This window comes from Typopeltis vanoorti, chromosome 1, assembly GCF_054136105.1.
Source record: "Typopeltis vanoorti isolate ZY-2024b chromosome 1, IOZ_Tvanoo_1.0, whole genome shotgun sequence".
In the NCBI taxonomy this organism is placed as follows: Eukaryota; Metazoa; Arthropoda; class Arachnida; order Uropygi; family Thelyphonidae; genus Typopeltis; species Typopeltis vanoorti.
Genome location: NC_143549.1, coordinates 146537093 through 146564702, shown reverse-complemented (window position 1 = coordinate 146564702; position 27610 = coordinate 146537093). Strand labels below are relative to the sequence as shown.

The 27610-nt window shown below is 35.5% G+C and overlaps 1 protein-coding gene across 1 annotated transcript in view; it reads left to right on the top strand.

The window, feature by feature from the left end:
- Window positions 1-27391, top strand: part of LOC150110519 (transcription factor LBX2-like) — a 133696-nt gene extending 106305 nt beyond the window's left edge. Inside the window, exon 2 of the mRNA XM_090394434.1 lies at window positions 26760-27391. Coding sequence (XP_090250560.1) covers window positions 26760-27121 — 362 coding nt within the window. The 3' untranslated portion in view covers window positions 27122-27391. The remainder of the gene's footprint in view (window positions 1-26759) is intronic.
- The last annotated feature ends 219 nt before the right edge of the window (window positions 27392-27610 follow it).

Here is a 27610-nt window from a genome sequence, read left to right as displayed (position 1 = left end):
CAATTAATCTCTAAATATTTGCCGCACATTCTAAATACATTTATTCATTGTTGAATAGAGGACAACAATGATTTTTGAATTCGATATATTTGCCACACATTCTGAATACATTTATTCATTGTTGTCCTCTATTCGACAATGATTTTTGAATTCAGATATATGACACTTTGGCAAGTTCTTGTTATTAGAGAAAACATCTCATTACTTTTCCATTGATAATTATGCATTTCTTTAAAAAAACTATCCTAATAATTCCTTAAAAAATGGGATCATTTTAATAGTTGTAAAACCTAAAAGAAACAACAAATCATTTGGTAATTCAACAGTTTAAGTGTCATCGCACTATCATTAAACCACAATGCGGTCACCATTTGAAGGATGCCACTGCATAGGCATTGTTTATCCGAAATGATTGTTGATCTAATTAGAATAGTTAGGATTTATTTAATAAGCAAGCGATTACAATAAATCATATAAATTAATAAATAGTTATAGCCAAAGAAACATGGCATTGTTATCCTTTATCATTATTTATGCTTCATTGTTATTGTCGTTTTTATTATTTTTATTTAAAGAATCAAATGCCAGAGAGAGAGAGAGAGAGAGGAGGGCAGATAATTGCCGCTGTTTTTGTATGTCAAAGACGGGATTTGGACCCAGGTCTTTCCAGCCAAAGAACTGAGGTACGGAAGTTCTGAATACAAATTCGGATTCTTTGCTGACCACACTGCATTATGTCATTTAATCATAAAACGTATGGATAAATTACCACAAGAAAACTTTATTAGGATGCCTCTAACTGCATGAAAGGTAACTTAAGTCAATTTTCCAATTTCCCATTTGTAGAAACAGCAATGGATATCCTCGTTACTGGAGTGTTGCCTTTCAATGCGTCATCGTCTGTTTTTGTTGGTGCAGTTCTTAATCATCTGATTCAGACAGCTAATTATTACAAACATTAAAGAAAAGTAGTGCTTGCACATTGCATGTTTATCTCTCTGTGTGTTGGTTAGATAAGCCGCTTCAGCACACGCACATGCTATAAATGCGCCCCCCCCCCCTCTCCTCCATAATTCCATTCACTTTTTTTAAACACTTAGAAAATGGGCGTGAAGGTAATCTACTCTGCAAATTTATCGTGAATTATCACTGCCATATATTAAAACCCAGTTTCCTGAACGCCTTACGATGTCTTTGCAAACAAATAACTTGAGACATATTATAAACTTTGGTTTCTTTACGGATGAATTCCTGCCGCACTCTGTCATGCTAACTAACAATGTATCCTCTGGTGAGGGGTAATCTATGTTCCAGTAATTCGCTCGCACAACACCTTACTTAGTAATCCAATTAAATATATCAATCCCTTGAGATGCCCAATGACAAGACACTATTGTTTGGTAAACAGGAAAGCGTCGTAAGTCAGTTAGTATGTGCGGTGAAGAAGACGTGAGCTTCCTTGTGCGGCCAATGTAATTACCCTCCGTGGGTCGTTAACGTCCCATTAAATGCGCCTCACAATCGAAACGACAATTAGAGTCGCGCGCTAGAGAGAGAGACTGTCTGTGGGAGTTAGGGGGGGGGGAATGATAGGATAAGGGGAATTCCAAACGTATTTATTAGATTATTGTTGTAAGAATGGTTCACCGACTTCCTCTTGAAATTTATCAACGAAGCAAATACTTGGAAGAAAAATAAGGAGTGGAGAAACCGCTCTTGAAAAAATAAATAAATAAATAAAAAGCTATTTGTTTGGTATCCTTTCCTGACGTTGACTGGTAGCATATTGATGCCACGTATCCATGCTAATTCATTGGATTAGATACAAAACAGTTGCTGTCGAGCATGTAAATGGCTTAATGGAAATTAAATGACTGATACGCGAACCCCTCGCTTTATCTTTTTCTCTGTCTTGTTCCTCCTCTTTCACCGGCTGCCACCGTTAGTAGGACGCAACAGAAGTCGACGGTGCCATAAAGGCGAACTACGGTTTGGTTATTAGGAAAGTGAATAGATTTATTTCGTACAAACTGTCGTTATCACTAATGTCGTAGAAAATGATCCTTTTCCGTCGTTTATCATTTATAAGAGCAAAATAGAAAACTTCTTTGTCAGTCAAATTGAATTGCGAAATGGAAATTTTTCTGTCGAAGGACTTCATCACTTTGTTTCCATTTTGCAATAACAACGCCAGTAATAAAATATTGATGAAACCGATGTGATGCTTATTGGAAAAAGTATCTGTTAACTGTTCACTGGAATCAAATTTAGATGTAATTTGTCGCTGCACAGTTACGAACGAATTTCAAGAAAAAAATAATAATAAAAGGAAATAAAAACAAAACTTTAGAAGTTTGATGAATGTTCTTTTGAAAGAAAAAAAAAGGTACTGGAACCATTGGTATTAAAATTTTGAGTGACTTGAATATTTCTTCAAAATAAGCTTGGAATCGGATAAGAATATAAATATTATTGTATATTACTGCAAAGAAACAAATTACTTGCTTTGATATATTAAAGATATTATTAGATACGTCCTTATAAGGACTGACTTAAAGGGGGAAGCAAGAATGCTTTTCATCTTCCCCGTTATCTGTAGAGGACAGGGATAAGGTGTTATTGAACTATTAAAGCTCTGATCATGGCAAGAGGGTAACAGCAATAGCCGAGCCTCAGTTAGAACTTCATTGGCTACAGCATTGCCATCCATTACCCTCCAAGGGTATTGTAAAAATATTTATGTAGCTCCAAAAAGTCTAAATATTTTTACATAAATTTTACCAAGGTCAAGCCCAGAAAGAATTGTAACTTGTACATAGATGTTGGTTTAAATGTAAATAATCCCAAAGGGAATTGTATATGCTCTCTGCCAAATAAGGGAATATTCTAGAAGGTGTAGTATTAAGGCAATACTTTGCCAACAGTAAACAGTATATCTTTAGCTCTTTGTAAAGACGTCGAATTTTGTGTGTGTTCTACATGGAAACGCTCAAGGTCAGTGCTAGGTGGACTGACAAAAGCTTCAAACGAATGTCCGCTGCCAGAACGATTAGGATTTAGGGTGTGTTGGAGAAAAACAAAGGAAGGGTCGGTCTGAGAAAAGGATCAAGGTGTTTCACCGAAATGTTCGGGGGTCACATATCTCCGTGCAAGGATTCGCAAGTGACCGAATAAAAGGCGTTGGCGAAAAGATCGTAACATCGGTTCCAGAAATTTTCGTCAGTGATCCAGAGGTCATCGGTAGTTATCCAACAGATGTTCGTCATCGGGAACGCGACTTCAGGATAAATCATGCCAGTGATCTAAAAGAAAGATGACGAGGAGCCGACCCGCCAGGCAAAGCAGATATTTGATGACGAATTGACGAGTCTTCACCGGGATCTGTCAACCAGAGGGAAGAAATTGCTCCGTTAGTCCAACGCGCATGCAAGCATACCACAAGCTGATAATCTTCATCCGAAGCGCGGGGAATACAGCTTCCCAGAAGCATCAATAAATCTATCGCCTGGTAAAGAGGGAGAGAAAAACCTACAAGGAAGAAAAAGGGAACAGAAGTCCAGTTCGAAGCCAAGTGCACAGTGGGTAGCAGCTATAAAGTGAGTTGACCCGTTTGTTAAATTTTCTTGAGCTTTTAAGAGAACTTTTATTAGTGGACTGTAAAGCAGAGGCTGATCTAAATAGGCATATTTAACAGTTGAAGATTATAAAGTAATTAATTGTCAGGAATTTGTAGTTGAACTAAGTCATAGTGTAACTGTTTGCTGAAATGGTGAAACTTGCCTATAGAATATTCCCAGCATAGAAAGGAAAGAGCAATTGTGTGTAAAAGATATTGTTCATGTGTTCGATGAACAAGAATTAATAATTAAGTAATAAGTACCATTGCTCAGTATAAATGATTTATGTTATATTAAGAAAATTAGTTCAATATGTGATATGATTTGTGTGAGTAAAATGCAGGAATTTAACTAATTATTTATGCAGATTTTAATTGAGATGTTTTTTTTTTCTATTATTGCAAATGCAGTGTAAATTTATCTTATGTGAATTAAAATTTTATTGTTTAAATATTTGATGCACTGTTCCGAAAAAATATTAGAACCTATTAGCGGGAACCCAAGAGAAAGGATAGTAAAGAATAGATAGTAGACCACGACTGCAGATACTAATTAAATTAGAGATATTCTGAGGGTAAATAGAAAACTACTGGACGCATGTTACACTTCTTGTTAATAGAAAACGAACATCAGTGGCACAGCTTTTAAACAAATAAATTTTCTGGTGTTCTAAGAATAAGAATAAGAACAAGTGCGGAAGGCAGTTAAGCGTGAGATATATACGAGATTAAAGAGTGATAAGGAAAGCGAATTAATGTACAAGAGAAAAGAGAGATATATTAAAGATATACCAAAGAGTGATAAGGAAGAATAGTTAGAAGTACATAACGAAAGTTGCATTAAACTATATATAAGATATTTAAAGATAAGATAGAGACATTAAAAAAGAGATAGGATAGAGAGAAAAATATAAAGTACATAAAGATATAAATAAATAGGATAATAAAGCGAATTAAAGATATATATAAAAAAAGATAGAATAATTAAACCCACCATCATATAACATAGCCTAATACAACAGTAATAATCACTGCATTGCACAGTCGATTTATCTTGATTAAGTACGTCCTTATAGTCCTTATAAGGACTGGCTTAAAGGGGCGAAGCAAGAATGCTTTTCATCTTCCCCGTTATCTGTAGAGGACAGTGTGTGGATAAGGTGTTATTGAGCAATTAAAGCTCTGATCATGGCAGGAGGGTAACAGCAATAGCCGAGCCTCAGTTAGAACTTCATTGGCTACAGCATTGCCATCCATTACCCTCCAAGGGGTATTGGATTGAATGAATCAATCACCACATCACCACATCTCACGGCCGACTGATTCTTCAACCCCCATTAGGTCATGTCTCATTAACTACGTATATTAATTGCAGAATCATATACTATCTTATACAAGTAATAAAAAGGTGTTTAAAATTATTACTAAAATACTCTGAAATACAGAAAATGTTAGAAATCTTTTCATTAATTAGAAAAGTAAATTTAATTTAACAAGTAATTTTATTTTAAATTTATTGATTATCTAAGTCTAGAGAAACATAATGTATATAAGAAATATCTGAATGATTAGCCTACTTGTCTATAGAGGCCATTGACTTTTCATCATTTGCTTCAGAAATCCAATTTGGATGTCTCATCGGGCATCTCTTTGTTTCAAAAAATGCTATTTTCTTTTTTGTTTAATTTGAAGATTGAATAAATGCGTATATATATAAAATGGTTTTGAACTTGAAAAAAATGTTACTTATTTCAATAAAGTATTTCAATAAAATAAATTCTAAACATATTTTTTTTTAAACAAAATCATCAACGTATTGTATAAAACTTCAATGATGAGTCGACAGCAGAGGTAGGTAGGGAGAAAAACACTCGTTATCGATAATTAATAAAGAATTTCAAGTATGAATTATCCGTAGATAAGCAGACGATATACACTACAAAAACATAACCGTGAATTACTTTTCATCACAAACTAAAATCATTTAAGCTCATTACAACGATTTTTTATTCTTCTTTCCTAAATTTCCAATCCTGTTTTTTTTAAATAAAAAGAAAAAGACTTATAGAGACTTAAAACGCTAATTACAACAGTAATTACCATTATCAAGCATGTTATGCATTTTCGGCAATGTCTTCAACGTAATTAAAAGAGATCTTCATCCCGTGATATGTGTTATAATCGCTCATTAATAATACTTGAAGTGACTTTCGCTGCCGCTGACGATGAATAGAATAAGAAAAATTCGAAAAAGGAATGCATTATGACGAAAAAAAAAGGATCATTATTACTCAATATTTAAATTTTATATCAAACCCGAGAGCAGCTAATGAAAGTGGAACTTCCGGTGCTCAATTTGTTATACGAAACTACTCTAAATATTAATAGTGCAGCACTGTTGTTGTTGAAATTTATTAACGGAATGAAGAAAAATGCTACTTAAATTATTTTTTATTATTCCAAGTATTCAGTTCAAGGCAGTTGAACCTCTACCTTTGATTGCAGGTTTAGTTGTATTATAAGGTGGGCTTCGACGCCATTAAAATCGTAAGGCTGATTGAAAAGGAAATGTTAAGTATAACATTTACATAAAATTATAAGAATTATATTAAAAGAATAATGATATTTGATATTATATATGAAATTAATTGTGAAGTGACTAATATTATAACGGATTCTACGACAAAAAAAAAAAAAAAGTCTGAGCTTAGAAGTTTAGCGCAGTTCTCAGTTTTTTTTTATTATTTTTTATTTTTTTTAATATAGACTCGAGCACGCAATAGGTTAATAAATGTAATTAAAATCCACAATATTTTCCAAAAGACTGCATCTAATCGCGTGTATGGCTAATTGCATATAAAGACGCTTTAATCAACAGAGTAAATTCACTACTTGTTGTGTGTTAATTTAGCTATAAAATCCTAGCGGAACTAATTAAACAGAAACAAAAAACGAGGCAAACAATAGAACATGTAAATAATAAGATGTCACCTGCGAATATTTACTTTTTTTTTTTAAGTTACAACTAGATTTTAATCTGTATGCGCATATTGAAACAGTTAATTTAGGAGTACACTTCAACACTTATTTTAGTGGCGATTTTTCTAGTACTTATATTAAGTACTTGTCAAAACATATGTTTAATAGAATTTCCTGCGTGTACTCAGTGCATATACCTAATATAGTCAGTATTTTACCTATTCTAGCGTTTTACTAAGTGATATAATATTGGCCAGAGATAATAAGTAAAATATATTTTACATTCATAGATTACATTAACGGTAATAAAAAAAGATTATATATGCACTATATTTGGAGATTAGTACATTATTCAACCTATTTATAGAAATATTAGTTTTATTTTAAAAAAAATAAACATAGTTTTGTCACTTGAGATGCGTTTCCGGTACACTGAGGCGCAAAAAGCTGCTGCTGAGGCAGTAAAGACAGCAAAGCAGAAGACTTGGGAATCCTTTGGAGAAAGATTAGACTCATCCCATGCAAATGCCAACAAGGTATTTTGGCAGACCATCCGCCGCCTTCGAAGGAGGAAATCGTGCACACAGCAAGGGTAATTAAAGTCTCTGATGGTGCACTTTTAACAACCCAAAAGGATATCCTCCACAGATGGAGGGGAATACTTTGAGCCTTTTTAACCCAGGTGGCCCGGCAGCTGTGGACATTGAAGAGGTGCAGATCGGGGATATATCTCACCGCAGAAGAGGTCCATTTAGCAATAAAATCGCTAAAATCGGGCAGGACTGTTGGTGATGATGAAATTCGGCCCGAAATGCAAAAAGCCTTAAATCGAGACAGTGTTCTCTGGCTGACTCGAGTGTGTCATGCTGCTTGGATATCTGGGCGAGCAACAATGCAGTGGCAGACAGGCATAATAATACCAGTCTTCAAGAAGGGAGACCAGAGAGATTGCAGCAACTATCGTGGCATTTCTCTGCTCAGCCTGCCTGGGAAAGTATATGCTAGGTGCTTGGAAAGAAGATGCAGGAGCATAGTTGAGTCAAAGTTCCAAGAAACACAATGTAGCTTTCGTCCTGGTAGAAGCACAACTGGAAAATCTCCACTTTAAGGCAATTCATTGAGAAATCTTGGGAATATGCTAAGAATGTCTACACATGTTTTGTGGACTAGGAGAAGGCATATGACTGGGTTTCTTGGGATAAGCTTTGGCAAGTAGTACAGGAGTATGGAGTGGATGGCCAACTATTAGCTGCTATCAAGTTCCTGTATGAATGCCCGGAGTTTAGTGTCAGGGTAAACAGCAAAAAATCTGAATCTTTCACAGTCTCCGTTGGTCTCCACCAAGGGTGTGTTCTGTCACCCCTCCTTTTCGTAATATTTATGGAGTAGATTGATAGGCATAGCTGAGGCAGTGAGTGTGTCAGAATTGGAAGACGTAGCATTGGACGTCTGCTTTTTTTTTTGCAGATGACCTAGTTCTGCTTAGCTCTGCCCACAGATGACCTCCAGAGGACTCTGGATAGGTTTGTAGCTGTTTGTGCAGAAGCCGGGATGAAGATCAATGTGCCAAAACGGAAACATTTGTGGTCTCAAGACAACCATCCCAGTGCACTCTACATGTGAGTAGAGTCCCACTGAGGCAGGTGGAGAAGTTTAAATACCTTGGGTCCATATTCACGAGTGATGGATAGTGGGATGTAGAGCTAGATACTCGAAATGGATCAGCAAGCGCAATATTGCGGGAGCTTGGCCGTTCGGTAGTATTGAAGCAGGAGTTAAGCCAGAAGGCAAAGCTGGCTGTCTTCAATACAATCTATGTCCCCATCCTCACCTATAGTCATGAGAGTTGGGTAATGACCGAAAGAATGCGGACACGAATCCAAGTGGCTGAAATGAGGTTCCTTCGAGGGGTTGCGGGGCTGACAAAACTCGATAGGATCAGTAGCTCTGCAATTCGGGAAACCCTCAATAGTCAACTGCTGCTTCTCTGTGTTGAGAGATCACGGTTAAGATGGTACGGCGCGTGGTCAGAATGCCACAAGAGAGAGACTCCCCCAGCAGGTCCTCTTTGCCAAGCCAGAAAGGGTGGAAGGTCAAGGACTCGCGGAATAGACTATATCCAAAACCTTGGGTGGACAGGTTTGGGAGTCTCTCTTGCAGCTGCTGCCCCCCACAACCCAATTAGGAAAGGTGGACCTTGAAGATGGTGGATAGATTGAATAAAATCGGAAATAATAAATTTTCTTATAGCTTCTAATACACCCATTACAAATGTAAATATGGAATGTTTATTTTTTGTGCATATGCTGTGCTATACGATTTTCTCTTATTTTAGATTCTTCGTGCATGCGCAATAGCATAAACCGATATTATCTTTAACACTTTCATTGCCAAGCTGAAAATTGGAATTTCGTGTGGTGGCCAAATTTTTTTTATTTTTTTATTTAGTTAGCGACGTCAACGCGATAACGCGTGATCGGCCGGTTGGTGAGAACTCGCATCGCGCGATATCGCGTGAATGGCAATGAACGTGTTAATACATTGAATACAACCGACTTTATTTATTTCAACTGAACCAGTAGACTTTATTTTATTTAAACTTAAGTTAGTAGTGTAGTTTTAATATATATTATTTCTTTTGTGCGGTTTTTATTTCTTTTATTCATTTTAAATATTTTTTGATAAATCAAAGAATTTAAGACCAGATTCACATATTTTGGTTTTAAATAGGGAAAAAGAGGAATAAAATAACTATGATTTCATATAAAAATTGCAAAATCGTGCTTCGTAAGCAAATTGATTTTCTCCTAACCGGCTGTTTTCAATGTTAAATGGGCACGTTAGAAAATACAGCTGTCATCGTGAAGATCCTTATGACGTGCACAACGAGTTAGAGAAAGAGAGAGGGAAAAAAACAAAACAAAACTGCATAGCATTTCGTTAACTGTCATGCTAATTTTGCTTAAAATAGGTCAACTCAAACCGGCTAAGATAATTTCACTTGAAAGAATAAAGGGATATGCTCACACATTGTGCGATGAATTTTTAAGACAAATCGTGATGATGGGGATAAGTTTCCATGAAGAATGCATTCTATAGACACGGATAAGGTTAACAAAAGATTAACAGTTAATCTTTGTAAATGATTAAACGAGCATAGAGAAAATAGATGGAGGGAAGAAATGGAAAACAAAATTCCCATTTTGGGAAGAATATATCGTTTATAATCAGAAGCGGGTTAGAAGATTTAAATGATAGGGAATCAATAAATGATTGTTTTATAGGTGTTGTTAAATTAAGATCTAATTCAAGGAAGTCATGAACGACTTAAAAGAAGATTGCAGAACACTTTAAGAATTATGTATAAAATTTCGTGTTAAAGCAAATTAGATTATTTGAATTTCGTTTGTTTAAATATAATTTTAACTTAGCTATTGAGCCTCCTCGTGTGAGGAGGGAGAAGAGACATTCACTGTGTAAAACAGAATCGCATTGTATTTTAAAGGGACATGATATTCCAGAGTTTTAGGACAACTGTTGTTTGGTATCCCACCAATTGTTTTGTTCATAGACGAAGCCGAATAAACGATGTATGAAGCCATTCAGTATTAGATCTCTCTCTCTCTCTCTCTAAAAAATTAAAGTATTATGTTTCGGCCATGCACAATGGTGTCGAAATTTGCCACGGGTGGAAAACAGAAATTATTTTTAATAGTTTATACGACAAAGAAATTGTGGTAATCCCTTAGTCAATTTAACTATATTCAAAGTAAGAGCAATGAGTCGTAACCAAAGTCTGTCTGATTTTCCTAAATATATACTTAGGACAAGCCCTTTTCCTCTGCCAAACAGAAAATTTAATTACCCATTGGTTTTTGTTATATCCTCCGGTATATTTTAGAACTGGTTGGATCTCATCAGTAGCACCTCAAGAGCGCAATCCTTTCGTCATTACAGATTTAAATCCTGTCTAGGATGTAGATCCTTTACAAGGGATATTTAATGTGAGTTATTGGATTTTATACGGAGAAACCAGGTTTGTTCCTTCCAGAGACTTGAATTTTTGCTTCTGACAAGCCGTCAAGTTAGTCGTAGAATATTTGCGGTTAATCAATTCCGCCAGATTATCCTAAGACATAAGGCAAGTTTTTTTGTTTTTTTTTTTTTCGATTGAAAGTACCTACTAGACCATTTAAGCACAGGGTAGAAATACTCCAGAATATGCCATCCACTCAGTTATAAGATTCTAACTGAGTGGATGGACTCCATTTCATTATGAGCGCACACTTCGTCATACACAGATATCTTTAAACATGGGCCGACCTATATTTTCTGGTATGAGCAAATTTTCTCTAAAGAATTTTTGTTCAACATAATGAGTATTGTACCTGATTTACCCATCATGTTCTAAATTATCCCAAATCTTTCAAAGCACAGAATACCATGAAACGAAACCTGCGAATAATTCAACCTTGTCATAAACGTTACATAAGACTTTCACAGAGAATAATTACAGGGCGAAAGCTCTCTCTCTCTCTCTCTCTCGCATTATTTCTGATGAATATGTCGAAAATACTAGGTGAAAAGGGAAATTATTTCGACTGACATATCTGCATTGGGTTATAATAAAAATCGGACTAGGATTAAGTGAAAATAGCAACCAATAAAATGAGGAAACAAATAAATATTTAAAAAAAGCTTGGATTTCCAACGAGTCTGAATATTACACGCCCTTTGCTGTTTTTCGTCATCCTTTCACAACAGAAACAATCTTGAGAAAAGGAAACTGGATCGAAAATTAGAACTACAAAAATTTACAAATTTTAATTCGAAAGTGTCTGAAATATCACATGCAGTCTGACATTAACTTGAATTTCTAGGTTTTCCCCCCTCTTATAGACAAAGATTTCTTTTCTATTACATATCGACTTTTTCCAGCATAACACTGGTACCACCACACTTATTGAAGGATTGAAGCAGGGAAAGAGAAACTTTGTCTCGAAAATAGCGATACCCATTATCTAGTGTTTTGTGCATCGATTTCAGTAGGCTGCTGAGAACAGATTTGCCAAGATGTCAAGTCGCAATTTTGAGGAACGACCAAACGAGCTGTCTTTAATCAATATAGTAGAGAGAATAGACTGAGTCGGCGGTACAGTATATATATATAATTTACATTTTCAGTACCAGTACTTTATAGTGTTATACCAGTAACGTATATCACAGAGTGGCATATGCAACATCTGTTTTAAAGTCATTTCTATTGAAATAAATAACACTGCAATGCAATTGATTCCGTAATGTAACGTTGGTTGTTTCATAAAATTAATTCATAAAAGAATTACCCATTACTTCAGAACAAGAAATGTTTCTTGAGATTCTCCTTAGCACGAGGAACAACATGAATATATAAATAGGTATGGCCCAGAACAAGAATACATTTTTTCTTCTCATTCTGATAGCATGTTCTGCCTCACTAGTTGTTAAAAGCAGAACCAGTATGATGACCTTAAATGAAGAAGACAAAGCTTGCAAACACGAGGATAAATATAAATAGATAAAGACATTTTCTGACGGAAGAATTTGAGTGCCCTACAAATAGAAGCGCGGCACTAATTGGACGTCAGTCACACTAAGCCTATTTTATCGTTGACTTCACAGGCAACACCAAAATGTGTTTGGGATGCCCGTCCCTTCTATAACGAAGGCGCGGAGAAAATTAGATTTCCACCTAGTTGTGACAGCAGTGACTACGTTTAGTGTCGCAGCATAAAAGACAATTCGGCTTCTCTTGTTAGGCTTACCATGAAGTTTTCGATGATGGAATGATTGTCAATCAGAGAGCGATGATCCGTAGAAGGAAAAAACTACAGACAACCCTTAAAAAAAAGCGTACTTTAATTTCGTCATCATTATCAACTGAAATCAGACCTACGGATTGGATGGACATACTGCCAATTTATATGATATTCTTCGTGACAAATTACCCATCAAAGTAGACACTGACGACTAAACAAACCACTAAAGGTATTATCCTTTGTCATACAAATAACCACCCTGCTTCAAAAACTAACTTTGAGACATCTGCAACACCATTAAGTCTTGTCTTGTCGTATATCTCTTGAAACTTGTCGTCGGGGCTCGGTTACTTTCTCAGGCCAATCGAGGTTCCCACCCATGTCTGTTCAGGGTGGGGCATAGTTGCCCTCGGGAAGTGTGTGTGGAAGAGAAAGAGAGACATGCTATCAAAGTCAGACTCTTTCAAAATTCATTTTAATTTTCGGTATTCTTTGATAATAAATTCTATTAATTACTCATCCTTGGTGTAATAGACTTAACAGAAATGTTTGAATTTATAATGTACGCCATCTTTCAGAAAGAACGCAATCCAAAAGCCAACTAATATCATCTGCATTAGATCCGAGGAAAATGTACTGAGTAAAATGAGTTTTATTATTATTATTATTACTATTATACATTTAAATTCTACCCACAAAAGGTTCTGGGAGATTCAAATGAATCCTATCATATATTTAATGCTCTAAGTAGGATAAATGTTACACAGTCCAAAAATTGTGATTCTAGTCTACAAATATGGACATTTTTCAAGTCATTTCAGGATTTTCGTAAGCGGGTGGGAGTCATCTTCCACCTAGAGACATTCACAAACACATCCATATGCATTTACCTTCATACATTTAATGGCACCGTTTGAGTTATGAATATTTGTTGCTGAGCAGTAACCTGCATCGCAACTTCTTTCCAAAGTTATAATGGACTTTTGAATCTCTAGTTTAGAAGTGGCAATTTCCCAATGATAGCCCGTGATTGGGGTCAGTCTCAATTGTTCTGAGAAGTTTATTTTATTTGAAAGTTTGAGTGTGATCACCTTACTACTTTTACATGTTAATGAGCATTTTATTTTTCTCTGATATAAGACAACTTGTATTTTACTTATAATCGATAATTAAATATTTTAAACAGTTTAAAAATGAAAAAGAAATAAACTTATAAAAGGCTCAATATAATTTTATTACAATTTTGTTATAACAATTAATCCCAGAAACGGACGCGAATAGACACCTAATAGCAATCTAAAACTAATAAAATGATGCAGTCTTCATTGTTATCTGTGTTATCATTCTTCTCAATTGTGTAGCTACCCAATTACTGCTACCGAATTTTAAAAGAATGCACTGCTTGCAACTTGGATTTGTTACCTTAACGTTAGCTAATAATCAGTTTTATTTCATGTCATAAACTCCACTTCGGTTTTGAACCTGCTGCACATTTTAATATGAGTGTATTAAAGGTTACACACTCCGGGAAAATGATTAAGAAATATAAGACAATTTTAAAACACTTGAATCATTTAGATATTTTTCAAATATTTGTCGATAGAAATCCGCAAAACTCCGGAAAATATTTTTAGACAAGAACTTTCATTCCCTCAGAAAAATCGGCTAATCTCCCCCCCCCCCCCCCCCCGAGTTTTCCTTTCTCTTCCGGTTCAAATAGGTCTGGGAAATAGACGAAGCAATAAGATTTTCGCGTTAAACTTCGAAGCAGCTTCAATAGCTATGACATGGTGGTTCGTTGCAATCCGAGCAATCGCAGCGGGCGGTCTTTGTGACAGCCAGGGTTACGGAGAGAAAAATACGATTCCGGGGGCAATTAGTTCCAGTAAGTAGTGTTCTTAGCAGTTGGCAGTGAAGGAATGGTTAGAAATGGGTGGGGCTCTCGGGAGTCGGACATTTCGCCAGAGATCTACAGTTTTCAGCATCCCACGGTGACTTATTGCCTTGTCGAAACGAGAAGTGCTGTCCCCGCTCGTGCAACGTTCCGTTCCTTGTCACAAGCGGTTATTACCGATCTTGCAAGGAGCGGAAACGACGAATCCCAGTGACTGGGATTGTTTGCGGTTGAAACATCGCAAGTGTATACCCGTGTGCGTGTCTGTGTGTGTGTGTGTCTTGGTGGCCTCGCAGTCGCTCTAGAAATGGGTGGTGGTCCACATGACGAATGAGAGGGATCGTAATTCCGTCATCGGTCCTTGGAATGGGACTTCGTGTGTTATCTGGTGCCCTTCCTCCTCCTCCTCCTCTTCCCCTGCTAACTGCGTGGATTATGTTTCTCCGTAGAGGAGAGAATAACAGTTTCGGTTGCCTCAATCTTATGAGGTGAATGAAAATATATCGAGACATCTAAAACACGTCAACATCTGTTAGAGTGCTCAAGGATATGTCATGGTGCATTCTACGGAGTGAAACCAGGCATTTGTTGGATTTGTCTTTGCTTAATTTTCATCCAAAACCAGTGATTTATTTTTCGGCATTCAACGTATCAGTCGTTGTCCCCTTTGGAATATTATTGGTTATGCGAAGCAAGCTCGCTAAAAATAATTTTCGACTCTTACATAAAAAGAAAAAGAAATTCATTGTCATTAAATGATGGGCAATATGGAATTAAACGCCAAGTGCTAAAAACGCTATTAAAACATTATATGAAATAATATTTCAGCAACTATAATAATGTATTCTCCTATTAGTTACTAATTCTAATTAATGTTTACTTTCTTTTTTTTTTATTTTTAAATTCAAACACTTGAAAACAAACAGGGATAATTTTATTATCCTTCTCATTACTCCTTCCTTCCTCTTTTACCTTGCAGTGTCAAGCATTTTTCTACACCGCAAGGTAAAAGAGGAGGGAGGAATAATAAGAAGGATAATGAAGAAGGTTAGTTTCAGAAAAAGAAGAATTTCATTGTTCGTGTTCGAATTTAAAATTTTGTTTATGAACGAGAAGAATTAATTGCCAATATTGCATTAATTATTACGTTGGATGGGCTAAAGAGTGAACATCCAGAAGCCCTGCTCTAGAAGCAAACATGGAACTTTTTAAAGCCATTTCAGTCCTCTAATAAGCAGACTGTAAGTCTCACACCGGCCGTGAAAATTGTCAATCAACTAGACCAGGGCTGTCCAACCTTAGATAATCCGAGGGTCGCATTAAAAAAAAAAAAAAAAAAAGATTTATCCGAGGGTTGCATCACAATACGTATTGTAAGTGAGCAACAGCGACACAACCTCGATGGCTGAACAAACGAACAACACTAATTGTGCACTAAATCGCACGCTCACGTTCCCCGTGAGCACCCGGAGCACGCGCGTTAGAACAAAACAGTATAAGAACGTTTCTTTGACACATCTAATATTTGAAAATCACATGAGTGATATAAAAACACCAAATAAAGTTACCAACATCGAGATTATCGATTAGTAATAGAATTAAAATATTTAATACGCATTCGATTCAAATTGTTATTTTATTTTTTCCCTCGTGAAAATCAAAACCCACAGGCGGGCCGCACAAAATCGCGAAGCGATTTTGTTCGGCCCGCCTGTGAGCTTTGATTTACAAAATTTGTTTTGTAAAAAAAAAAAGATTTACAAAAGTTGATATCACAGCTTTGGCATGGATATTTGCAAATATCCATGCCAAAGCCGTGATATCAACACGCAGCCTGTTGACTTAAGAGCGGATTAGACTTTAAATTTGTGTGTGTGTGTGTGTGTGTGTGTGTGTGTGTGTGTGTGTGTGTGTGTGTGTGTGTAATGGATAAGAGAACAAATGTAGGTTCAGTGGAAACCACACCTAATCTCAAATCGCCTATTAAGGCTATAATTCGTAGCCTAATCCTGAAATGCGGTTTACAGTTTCTGCAAGCTACGGTTATCGTTTTATTACAGGATCAAATCTTTGAAGTTTTTGTCGAAATAATAGCGAACTTCAGTTCTTTAAAGTGGAACTTCGACTATACAAAGTTTTTGAACATTTTGTTCGTTCATACACGTGGATCAATTTCCAATGGTGCTGAAGTCAATCGAACTTGATGCTGAGGAACATTTTTTAAACTCTAAAGTAACTCCACTCTTCACTTTTCGACACACACACACACACACACACACGCACGCACGCACGCACGCAATCGGTTGTCTGAGTTGTTAGCGTATCCGCTATCCAAGCAATAGGCTGTAGGTTGATTTCCACAGTGGGTGCGAATGTCTTGTGATTGTCTTTAAGTGTAAGATGGATTTCGTTGCTCAGTGTGCGACCAGCTTCCTGTTTACTGGAGACTTGAAGTGGCTTGAAAAAAAAGTTCTGTTTGGTCTTTAGAGCACAGTTTTGGAACTGTTTTAATAATATCAAAAAAAAAAAAATATATATATATATATATATATTTGATCTATAGGTTTACTACCTCTCGTGAACAGAAGACACATAAAACATATATAAGTTGCAATATATGTGGATTTGTTAGTACAGTACCCATATAATGAATGCAACGCAAAAGAGAACTGAGGTAAGCGAAAAGATAATCAAGAAGTAATACGTTTGACACTGGTTTGTTTTTTACCCCCTGATGCCAGAGCTGTCAGAATTGCTAAGAAGTAGTCGCTATATATATAAATATTTATACAAATTTTATTAAATAGGCCATCATTGATTTATCGGTAGAAACATCTTAAAGTGTATGATACACAAAATCAAAATATACGCATTTAGGAGAAGTTATTGTAAAGTAAATTGCAGTATAAATGTACAAATAAAGCAATACAAAACGTGGCGAGAAAATATCAACATTGCTGAGTATGAATCAGAAACGAAATGAACAACGATCTTCTCATTGCTGTTTTGTTTGTCTGTAAAGCGTTTGCTTTACCAATCACTGCACTAACAGGAGAAATCTATAAAACCTTGAGTAAAGGCATATAACCATGTAAAACAGAAATCAAAATTCTTGTGGAAAATTCTCTGGATCCCTACAACTTTCATGGTCACACCAAATCAGATTCTTTTCTGTTATTCTGAGGAGATACATTTTGCAAGGACTAATTTTCTCTCTCTGTCACTCCCCTTTATTCTTTATTAACATTCCTCGATATCATTTTTATCTCTTTTTGAACACATCGTTGAGAGTATTTCCGACCACCCACAATTCTCATTTCTATCCTGCTTTGGCTATCTTTATAAGTGTTCACATTCCGCCCCCCCCCGTAATGCTGCGGGTGCAAGTGCCTTGTATATTTGCATTTTGTTTCCTGTGATATCTGTTATGAATGAAAAACGTTTCTCCCGTAATATGCCCCTAAGATATTATACAAAACATATCAATGAATTTAGTGCCTCTGTCACATCCTTTAAATGTTTGCTTTTTAAAGATACTCTTGCGTCTCCGCCTTCCATTATCAACTCTCTCTCCATTTCGATGTGATGCTCGCATTTCTTAAAAATCTCGGTTGTTGTTGTTCATCGTCTTTTCCATTATGAAAAATCCTTCGCAAATAATAATTCTCAAATATCTTAAATTGATCGTGGCTATTTAAGATGATGCTCATATTAAAATATTATTTAAAAATTAACATAATTTTACAGGATAGTGGTTGTGCGTACTAATATATAAATAAAGAAAATTGGCCTTGAGAACTCAACACTACAGGCCATAGGATACACCGGGGCATAAGGCTGACCACCTTATCCTGTAAACGGAGTGAGGTCTGATGATCAATGGACCCTCGACACTGCAAGGTAAAAGAGGGTATAAGGAAGATGAGATGAGATGAGAAAATATCAAAATGAAATTAATAACTGCATGTATTTACGTTGGGTTTCTTAGGAGGGAAAAAAACACTAATTTCTGTGAGGAAAAATACTTCTATCAATGCATGACACCGACATTGAGGAAATGCAAGAGACTGAAATTATTGCTAATGCATTATATCCAAGAGTTATAGCTCCACTTCTAGAGCTCAGTCAGTTTGGTTGGAAATGCATGGGTTCGAATCCCGTGTAGGATGCTGAAGAATACCTTGATGAGGGTCTTTCAACTGAATGAAAGTTCGTCTTTCTCATACAGAGGTGGCAGGATTGTTCCTCTTGAAAACTTGGACTTTTGCATCCTATGATACACACAAATTGACCACAAGAATACACGCAGTTAACAGGCGTAGTATACTGGTCTCATAGTCTTAATTCAAAACAACCTCCCCCTTCAAATTCTATTCGAACAATACACAATAATGGAAATGTAAGACTGTTGCATTTAGTCAGCTCAACGATAAACGCGAATACCTCTCCCGGTCCCTTTTCAAAAATTACCAAGTACAGAGTCTACTCTAAACGCTGGGTATGACATTTCCATAGAATTTACAATGCTATTTATCATCATGAATAGCAACATCAAATGATTTCCATAATTTATGTACATGCAATGAATAGCAAGCGAAAGTTTCTTAGAGAATAGATCTGCTGTATTCAACAAGCTATTAGCTTATAAAAAATGCATTCTGACAACCAACCCTTTCTCTTCCATTCCTTTCACAGGAAGAGCATCACCTCCTTTTTATTATTTTCACTCCAAAAACCCATTATCTGCCCAGCTTGGCGGATGGTATGAAAAACCATGACAAGCGAATGCGACGCTTTGTGACAATACCGTACTAAATACTTTGACTACACCTTTACACAGTGTCCACATTGAAATACAAAGGCTAGATTGTGTTTCCTGTCGGCACGAGACATCCGTGCTTATTTCTTTCTTCCAGCTATGTCGTTCGTGACTTTGCGACAAAGACCGTTCACTCAGACATCCTTTCCGTCGTTTGTTTGTCGCTGCCTACGAGAGTGATTTGCAGAAGGGGAGACGAGACTGCGCTTTCACATTGAAGGTGTAGCTACGGCTGTCGCGATACATCACGGTAATTCGAGTGCGACTCTGCAATTTGTACAGTAGCCTTACCTTTTTGTAAGCAATTCTAGGAGAGAAACACATGCCCCCCCCCCACAAAAAAACATTGGCAAGAAAACTTCTTTAAGTGATTTTTGTATAGGGGTTATCCAAAAAGTTGAAACTAAACATCGTTCGTCTTTTGACGGGAGCCAATCCCCATTTACTTGCCTCACCTAGACATTGATGCGTGAAGATGGATGTGAGATTCCAGGCAGACGATTAGTTCACCACACGTAGCTTGGCCATTAATATAAAGAATTGCTGGCAACACCCAAACTCCCAAGACATTCACATTATTGGAGGTAGCCGTTTTCAATCTTGCATTGATATAAAAGTCATTTTCTGTCCTTGGGAGCTACTAATAAATAAAGTATTCCCATTGTAGCGAAAGTTTGTTTTTTTTCTTTGAGAATGCTGGTCATCTACGAATTACAATGAATATTTCTTTCGGATATTTTCTTTCATATTTCAATTTTAAATTTCATGAGAAAAAAGTTCTCGATATCCGCTGTATAAATCTCCTCATAATCCCTCTGCTTATAAGTTATAAAAATTCGCATTGTTCTGATTCTATCCTATATAAAAACAAAATGTTCGAAGGAAAAAAAAACCGATCATAGTGATTTTATAATCATCGCTTAGTATTATAACAGGAACTTATATCATACCATTTCGACACACTCAGTGATCAATATTGACCTCGCATGTTTAAAACCTATAGGATACAAGTGCTTACACGAAGTGGAAATCAAAAGTCCTCTTTGAACCTTTTTTGTCACCCAGAACGGATAAAAAAGGAAAACCCTGGGTATCAACTGCACTTTTTACTGTCAATACATTTTTGATATTAAATAATTATCATCAGTTTATTCTCTTGACATGTAAGGCCCAAATGGCCTGTCATAGCTAAGTAACATGTCTTCATGAAAAACCACTTAATGCTAAGATTAAATACTTAAGCCGATTTCTACATTCTGTGACTGTTTCCTTTCGCTAGCCAGTTTGCCATTTTGTGGAATGAATGTTAAAAATGCCAGAATTCGGCATTATCAAAATCTCAATAAAATCAATTATCAGGAAACTGTAAAACACTTATTTAAATTGTGTCTTTTTTATTTTCTTGCATATTTTTGGAAGAACAAAGAAAGAAATGAATAAGGAAAGAGAAATCCAGAATGTTGGTACGGATAATTTATTTATTTCATTCACTTTTTCTCTTTTTAAAGTACAAATAGACAACTAAGCAAAAAATAAACAAAATCTTCACGGCCTACTAAATATAACGCCACTTAGGTTACAATTTTTAACAACTACGAAACAGTCTGATCATTAATTCACTGAACAACAATTAAAAAAACTACGTTTTTGAAAAGTTATATGTATTACGAAGGCAATTTGATAATCAATTCACCAATACGTGGCTCTGATGTGCTACAGGCAGAGCTCGACAAATTATGTAAAACACTACTGCCACGAAAAAATGCACTCGTGCAAGATAATATAATATATTAAAATAATAACTCGTTAATAATGTCTCAATAATCAATGAGATTTCCATAAAATGATAAGTGGTGCAGTGCAGATGCTGTTTTTAAAGTTAAAGGATTTTTAGAAAGTTATTTTTTATTCTATTTTGTCAACACTCACTAGAGGGACAAAATCTACTCGCCGCGAGCGATTGTATTGGTCAAGACTTGACTATTAAGTGTTTCACCTTCTCGTGTGTAGAGTTATTATTACATGCGTGATTTTAATTACGCTTCAAAAACCTTCTTCCTTCAGCTTAACTAGCTTTGATGATTTTATCAAAATCAGTGGGGCCAGAAAGAGAAGTGTTTTCGCTTTATGCATACAGTCAACTAGCTGAAGAAAGGGAATCAGCTAACTTATGCATTCTTGAGACGAAAGGGTAATATAAAAATAGTTTAGAAGTTAGTCAATACAGAGTAAAAACTATCAAAGAGTTATTAAGTAGATATTTGAATTTAAATCCATATGCATGCGCTTCTGCCTTCTACTCCGAAGAAGCGCTATCACAATCTTTGCAATCCACAATAAGTTTAACAAAACTTAAAATTGAAACAAAAATTAAAATAAATAAACGAATCATTAAAACAAGCACCCCATTTATGGATCTACTACAGTATCTAACTAAACTGGAATTGCAATAAGAATAAGAAAACCTGGAGGCAATTTGAATGACATTGTACATTTGCTTTCAATTCGTGACAGATTTTTCCTTAATTCATCTGTGTCGACAAATAGAAAAGCTTGCTTTCAAATGTTGAAAATGCACGAATTCAAATACGATTGGATGAACGGGGAAAACATCAAAAGGTGCAAATCGCACAAACTCACGACAGGATACAATCCACCGTAAAGCACTCATTTTAGGGGAAACGAACGCCTCCCTCTATAGGGTCTGGCATCTCTTCACGGCAACACCTACCCTTATGTAGCAAGTTAAAGCGCACGGAAAGGACCAAATAATTGCCGGTTACCTACAATAAACACTATGGTCAGTTCTTGCTGGAAACAGCGTTCAAAGGTGAGGATGGGGGGAATGCCATGGAAGATAAAAGGTGTCTACAGGAAGATCCCCGTACCCAGACGCGCGTACACAATAAGTGCAAAGCTTTTAAACACAGACGTTCGACCATCCACAGAAATAAAAACAAAAACTAGAAGAGGACGTAGGCTCGCGCCCACACACACACACACACACACACACACGCACGCACGCACACCCGGTCGGAACGCAACTGAATCCGACTGTTTTTAGAGAAGCGTGTCAGCGTGGATGTCACCCAACCATGGATATCAGGAACTTTATGGGGACTTCTTTATTGTGCAGGTTTCCCTCTAGTTGAGCCAATTTAACTTTATAACAACATTGAATAACTCTCGGCGTGTGTGCGTCGCTCTTTTCTTTGATACTCTACCAGGGTTCAGTAATCTCGTCATTGCCTCTCCCCCCCCACACTTCCTCTGATATGTGGAGTTTCGTTGATAATAAATTTTGGTCTTCTAGAAGTACATTCCACATTCCGTATTGCTTGTTGCTTTCGTCAATGCCGCGTGAAGAAGTTGGAGTTTTTTTTTTTTTGCTCCGAAAATGAATAAATAAACTGTTATTATGTGCTATCAGCAGGGATGCGTGAAACTAATTATCTTTGAATCTGTAAGAAGATATTTACATATTGAAAAATAGGCATATCACTATGAAAATTAATTAATATGAAAAACATACAATACTTTAAGTTGTTTTATAATACTGAAGAAGTTGATCAAATCTCATTTTACATTCCTTTAAAATAAAAAAAAATCCACCTGCAGAATGCATATAATTTATAAACTTCATGCCAAAAATATATCATGAGCTAAATTATCTGAGAAGTAATCATCAAGTTAGTTCTCGAACAACCAGTAACAGTTTACTCGTTGCTTGCAAAAATATTTTTTTGGCTAGATGGGCGAAGTAAGAATGCTTTTCATATTCCTCGTTGTCTGAAGAGGACAATGTATGGATAGGATGTTATTGAGCTATGAGCTTTGATCATGGCAGGAGGGCAACAGCAATAGCCGAGCCTCGGTTAGAACTTCATTGTCTACAGCATTGTCATCCATTACCCTCATTGGGTACCCATTTTAGTCGCCTCGTGCGACATGCATGGGATGCAGTGGAGCTATTCTTATCCCGGCCACCACACGGGGACACAAAAATAAATTGAGATACAAAATTCATTTCGAAATTATTATATATATTAGTACATGGTGTATGAAGACGTTTCCTAAGAAAAGCGAAAAAGTTACTTTAATTCTGATTTTTTAAAGAAACTTTATCTTCTTTTTAAAAATAATTAACTATTTTATATTGAAATCTACACGTTATATCGTCTAATAACAATTAGTATACGGCGAGACGAAATAAACCAAAACGACAACAACATTCAGTATCGCATTAATAAGCAGACAAGTAAATACTACATCGTAAAATACTATGCTTTTGTTATCTATTACTGAAATATACAGATCGTTTCCTCCCCGAAATTAGAGCCTTTTTTTTTTTTTCAAATTATCCCCCAGAACATACTTTCACACAATTTACAGTCATAGTATACTGGACTAATATCCTTGGTTGCTTCGGTATTCAAAACAGCCAACTCTCTTAGAAAATGAGACAAAATATATTAGTGTATGATAATCAATCTGGTTTGTCCACAAAAATAGGGAACTCGCTTTCAACTAACAAGTTACGTGTGCATGTGTGTTGGAAAGCTCTCTGTAGGCACTGTGGCTCAGACGTTTTTAGAAATCTTTTAGGTGTTGGGTGATATTCGCGACCTGTATTGTGAGAAGTATCCTACTTATTGGGAACCTCAAATAGCTTGTAAAATTTCACTGTTTGGTTCACAGAGCAGAGTTTCTGTATGATCTAACCCTTAGCCCACCCAAGCTACTCTTAATGTACAATAGGTTAACAACCTTTCATGGGTGGGAGGCACATTAAAACCGCAATATAATAATACTGCATTTTAAAATATACTTTAAGATTTTGCTTTGATTGCTTATTTATGGTGAACAAAAATCACAAACAGCATTTATTATTATTATCATCATCATCATTTTTCGTTTCTCTGTTTAGAAGGCGACACAAGGACAAGGCGTGCGACTTCCATGCCAGTTTAGAGCTGGAAGGGAAAATCCGACAGTAATAAAGGCCCTAATGACAGGAAGCATAGGAATTTATCAGGCGTTGTGACATTGCAAATCATAATCATTACAGACGACAATTTGCGACCCATAATCACCGTTTTAATGTTAGCCAAGAGCAAATTTTATTCTCAGATGGCGACTTTACCACACTTGGAGACATTCGTCAGACAGCTAATTCATGTGTAATTGGCAGAATGCATAGAAACACCTTATGTTGTTTTATTGTTTAAATATTACTTTACAATTTTCTTTCCGGCAGTTTTTTTTTCTCTCCTGGATCTCCCTGACGACACCAATTCGAATCTGTGCCTTTTCGGTCTAATGGACTTCCTAATACTAAACTAAAAGAAGTTTGGATGTGTGAACGTGTTTATGTCGTTGCACATGATTGAATTAGACCAGAAAACTAAGACCAAAAAGTGTCTTCGTGTTATGTCCTTTCCCTGTGCAAACTTCACAACATGTTAGCAGGGAGGGGTGGAATCTAAGAACAAAAGGTGTCAAAGTCTTTTCCCTGTACAGACGTAATGATATGTTGGGAGAATGTATCCTAAAGGAGACGTTTTTTTCCATAAAGGAGAATGTTTGCTTAAAATGGTTTATGCAATTTTCCCCTTTTTATTGATTCAGAAGACATTGACTCAATACTGAGTTAAAAAAAAAACCCGGGAAATTTCCCAATAATATCTAAAAATGTTAAATGTTCTCCACCAGTTAAATGTTCTCCACCTGTATAACGTATAAATGCTTTGGTGCAAATTCATCTATTTTTTCGATAAAAATCTCTTTAAAGTTTCCACTTGAGAATTTCATTAAATAATGAAAATGTGACTGTAATATCATTATGCGATACGATTAAAATGGAAAAATATTTTCACAATTTACTTATATTATTTCGAATGCATGTGGCACTATTCGGATAGAAATATATTCTAGACATAGCATTTATAGTTTTCGTATACGTACATGTTACTTATAGACAGCATGCTGTTTACATAAGCACAATCGGGCTCTTTCTTCAGGCTGTATTTCCGAGGGAAAATATAAAATGATCTTAAATTCAGAAATTAAATCAAATCATATACGAGATTAATCAAGTTAAATAATCCGATTGCATTTCTAGAAGGAACAATAAATTTCAAAGATAAAAAAAAAGATTTTTTTTAATGTATTGTAAAACTGAGGAACCCAAACAATATACATATAAAAATGCAAAAAAAAAAAAAAAAAAAAAAAAATTAAAAGGAAAATATAAAAGGGATAAATATTAATAGAGAAGCGGCAGCATATTCATGATCTCATTGCAGTTTTGATCTTAACTGTCATAAGAAAGATTTGTATCATCATAATCTTACACCTTTCATATGTTTTGTAAACGCCAGAACGCATATAAGTTCTGCTTGATTTCGAAAAATGAATCTACAAATTATTCGTTCTTCTCATCAAGTAGACGAGAAGAATGCTTATTTCGTTGCTGTCCGGCCTTTGAAGAAATGTAATTTCATTTTTACTATCTTGGAAACAAAGTTATAGGTGGAATGATTTTGCTTACACACTATCAGGGGGTATTTTTGTGCCTAGTTTATATGCTTGATCTCCTTAGAATCATTTGCCTTTTCTGTTGGATTAAGATTATCTGGAGGAGTAACTCGACGCCGTCAGAAGTATTCTGTAAAACTAGACCAGACTAAATGAACTGCGACCCTTATGTAAATGATATCACAAATGGCTGGCTGGTGAATACACCACTTTACGAAATTTTAAATATTTATAACTAGGTTAATGTTAGTTTATTCATTAATTAATTTTATAGATGTTTGTTTATTGAGACGACTACTGTACATCCTCAATACTTGACAATAAATTTTAGTGTTTTGTAAATATTATTAATAAACAGATGACTTTGGGATTTATGTAACTATTGGATGAGCATTGAAATAGAAATTTAGTATTTAATAGTAAACTTATTAACAGCTTTCTTTGCGGCTTTCTTTTCTCCCCTTCAGATTTTTCTGACAATTGCTAATTGTGTTCCTTATTAGCATTTATTTCCAGCATAGACATAATTAGTTTTCGGATGAAGACACTCTAAAATTTCCTCTTTCACATTCTTAGGAACTTCGTGCACATCCTTCTTTTTTTAGCAATATATTTCGGCTCATTTTTGTTGTCTGTTGCCTCTTCATGGAAAATGTACCGTCTACATCGTTGTTTTCTTAATAACTGTCTCTTGTGTTTAATTTCTTTTGCTGAGATAAAGTTTTACATGAAGTTCGTGAAGATATTGGCTAACTTTGGCCAGAAGTTAAATTAACAGTTTTATCTGATATTCGAATTTTATAACCTCATACATTATGGATGTTTGACTATTTATTTAATACAATTCGCTGATCCTTCGAGTCTTGAATATTCGAATTTAATATGTTAAATTATGTCATTCATTTTGATTCCCCCTAAAAACGGACAAGTGAAAGTAGTCGGCAGCATTATTTTCTGTCTTTTAAATTATATTTCAAAATCTTGTAGCTTCTATCCAATTAATCTGTACAACTTATATTTATTTACAATATATATATATATATATATATATATATATATATATATATATATATATGGATTTAATGTCACAAATGAAATTCCTTCCATATCTTTCAGAATCCTCAAGGGATCATCTGAATCTTTTCAACAACAGACAACAACCGAAGAAAAAACGGAAATCCCGAACAGCTTTCACAAATCATCAAATATTTGAATTGGAGAAAAGGTTCTTATATCAAAAGTATCTTTCTCCAGCAGATCGTGACGAGATTGCGCAGTCACTAGGTCTGACAAACGCCCAAGTAATCACGTGGTTCCAGAACCGAAGAGCCAAGCTGAAAAGAGATATGGAAGAGCTGAAGAAAGATGTCGATGCCACCAAAGTACACACCATTGAAAGAAATCTACTGGACAATATCCAAGACTTGAGTCTCATGAAGAAAGGAAGAGATGGAAAGATTATGTGTCCTAATCAATAGATAGATTTGTAGTTTCTCCTATTAATCTATGGTCATCAGTGATGTATATACGAAGCGAACTGGTTACCACAAGAAAAGAAGTATTATATATATCACGTTCACCTATCACTCACGTGCAGACATTTAAGAAAAATAAAACTGCGACACTCCTCTCCACAGATGGTAATAAAAATTTTTATCCTGACGTAAGATACAATTTTTTTTTTGAGATTTGGAGTATTTCTAAATTATTTAAGAGAGAGAGAAAGAGAGGGAGAGAGAGAGAGAGAGAGAGAGAGAGAGAGAGAGAGAGAGAGAGAGATGGTAGTTGCATATGTGTAAAATTAGACTTCAGCAATATGAAAAGGCACATTATGTCAAAAGACTTTTATTAAATAAAATAAGAACTTACGAATAATATTAATTTATGGACGAATGGTACGATACGAATGCTACCCAATCTCATTTTTTATTCGATTTCCAATTCTTAAGATTTAAAATTTTAGAATG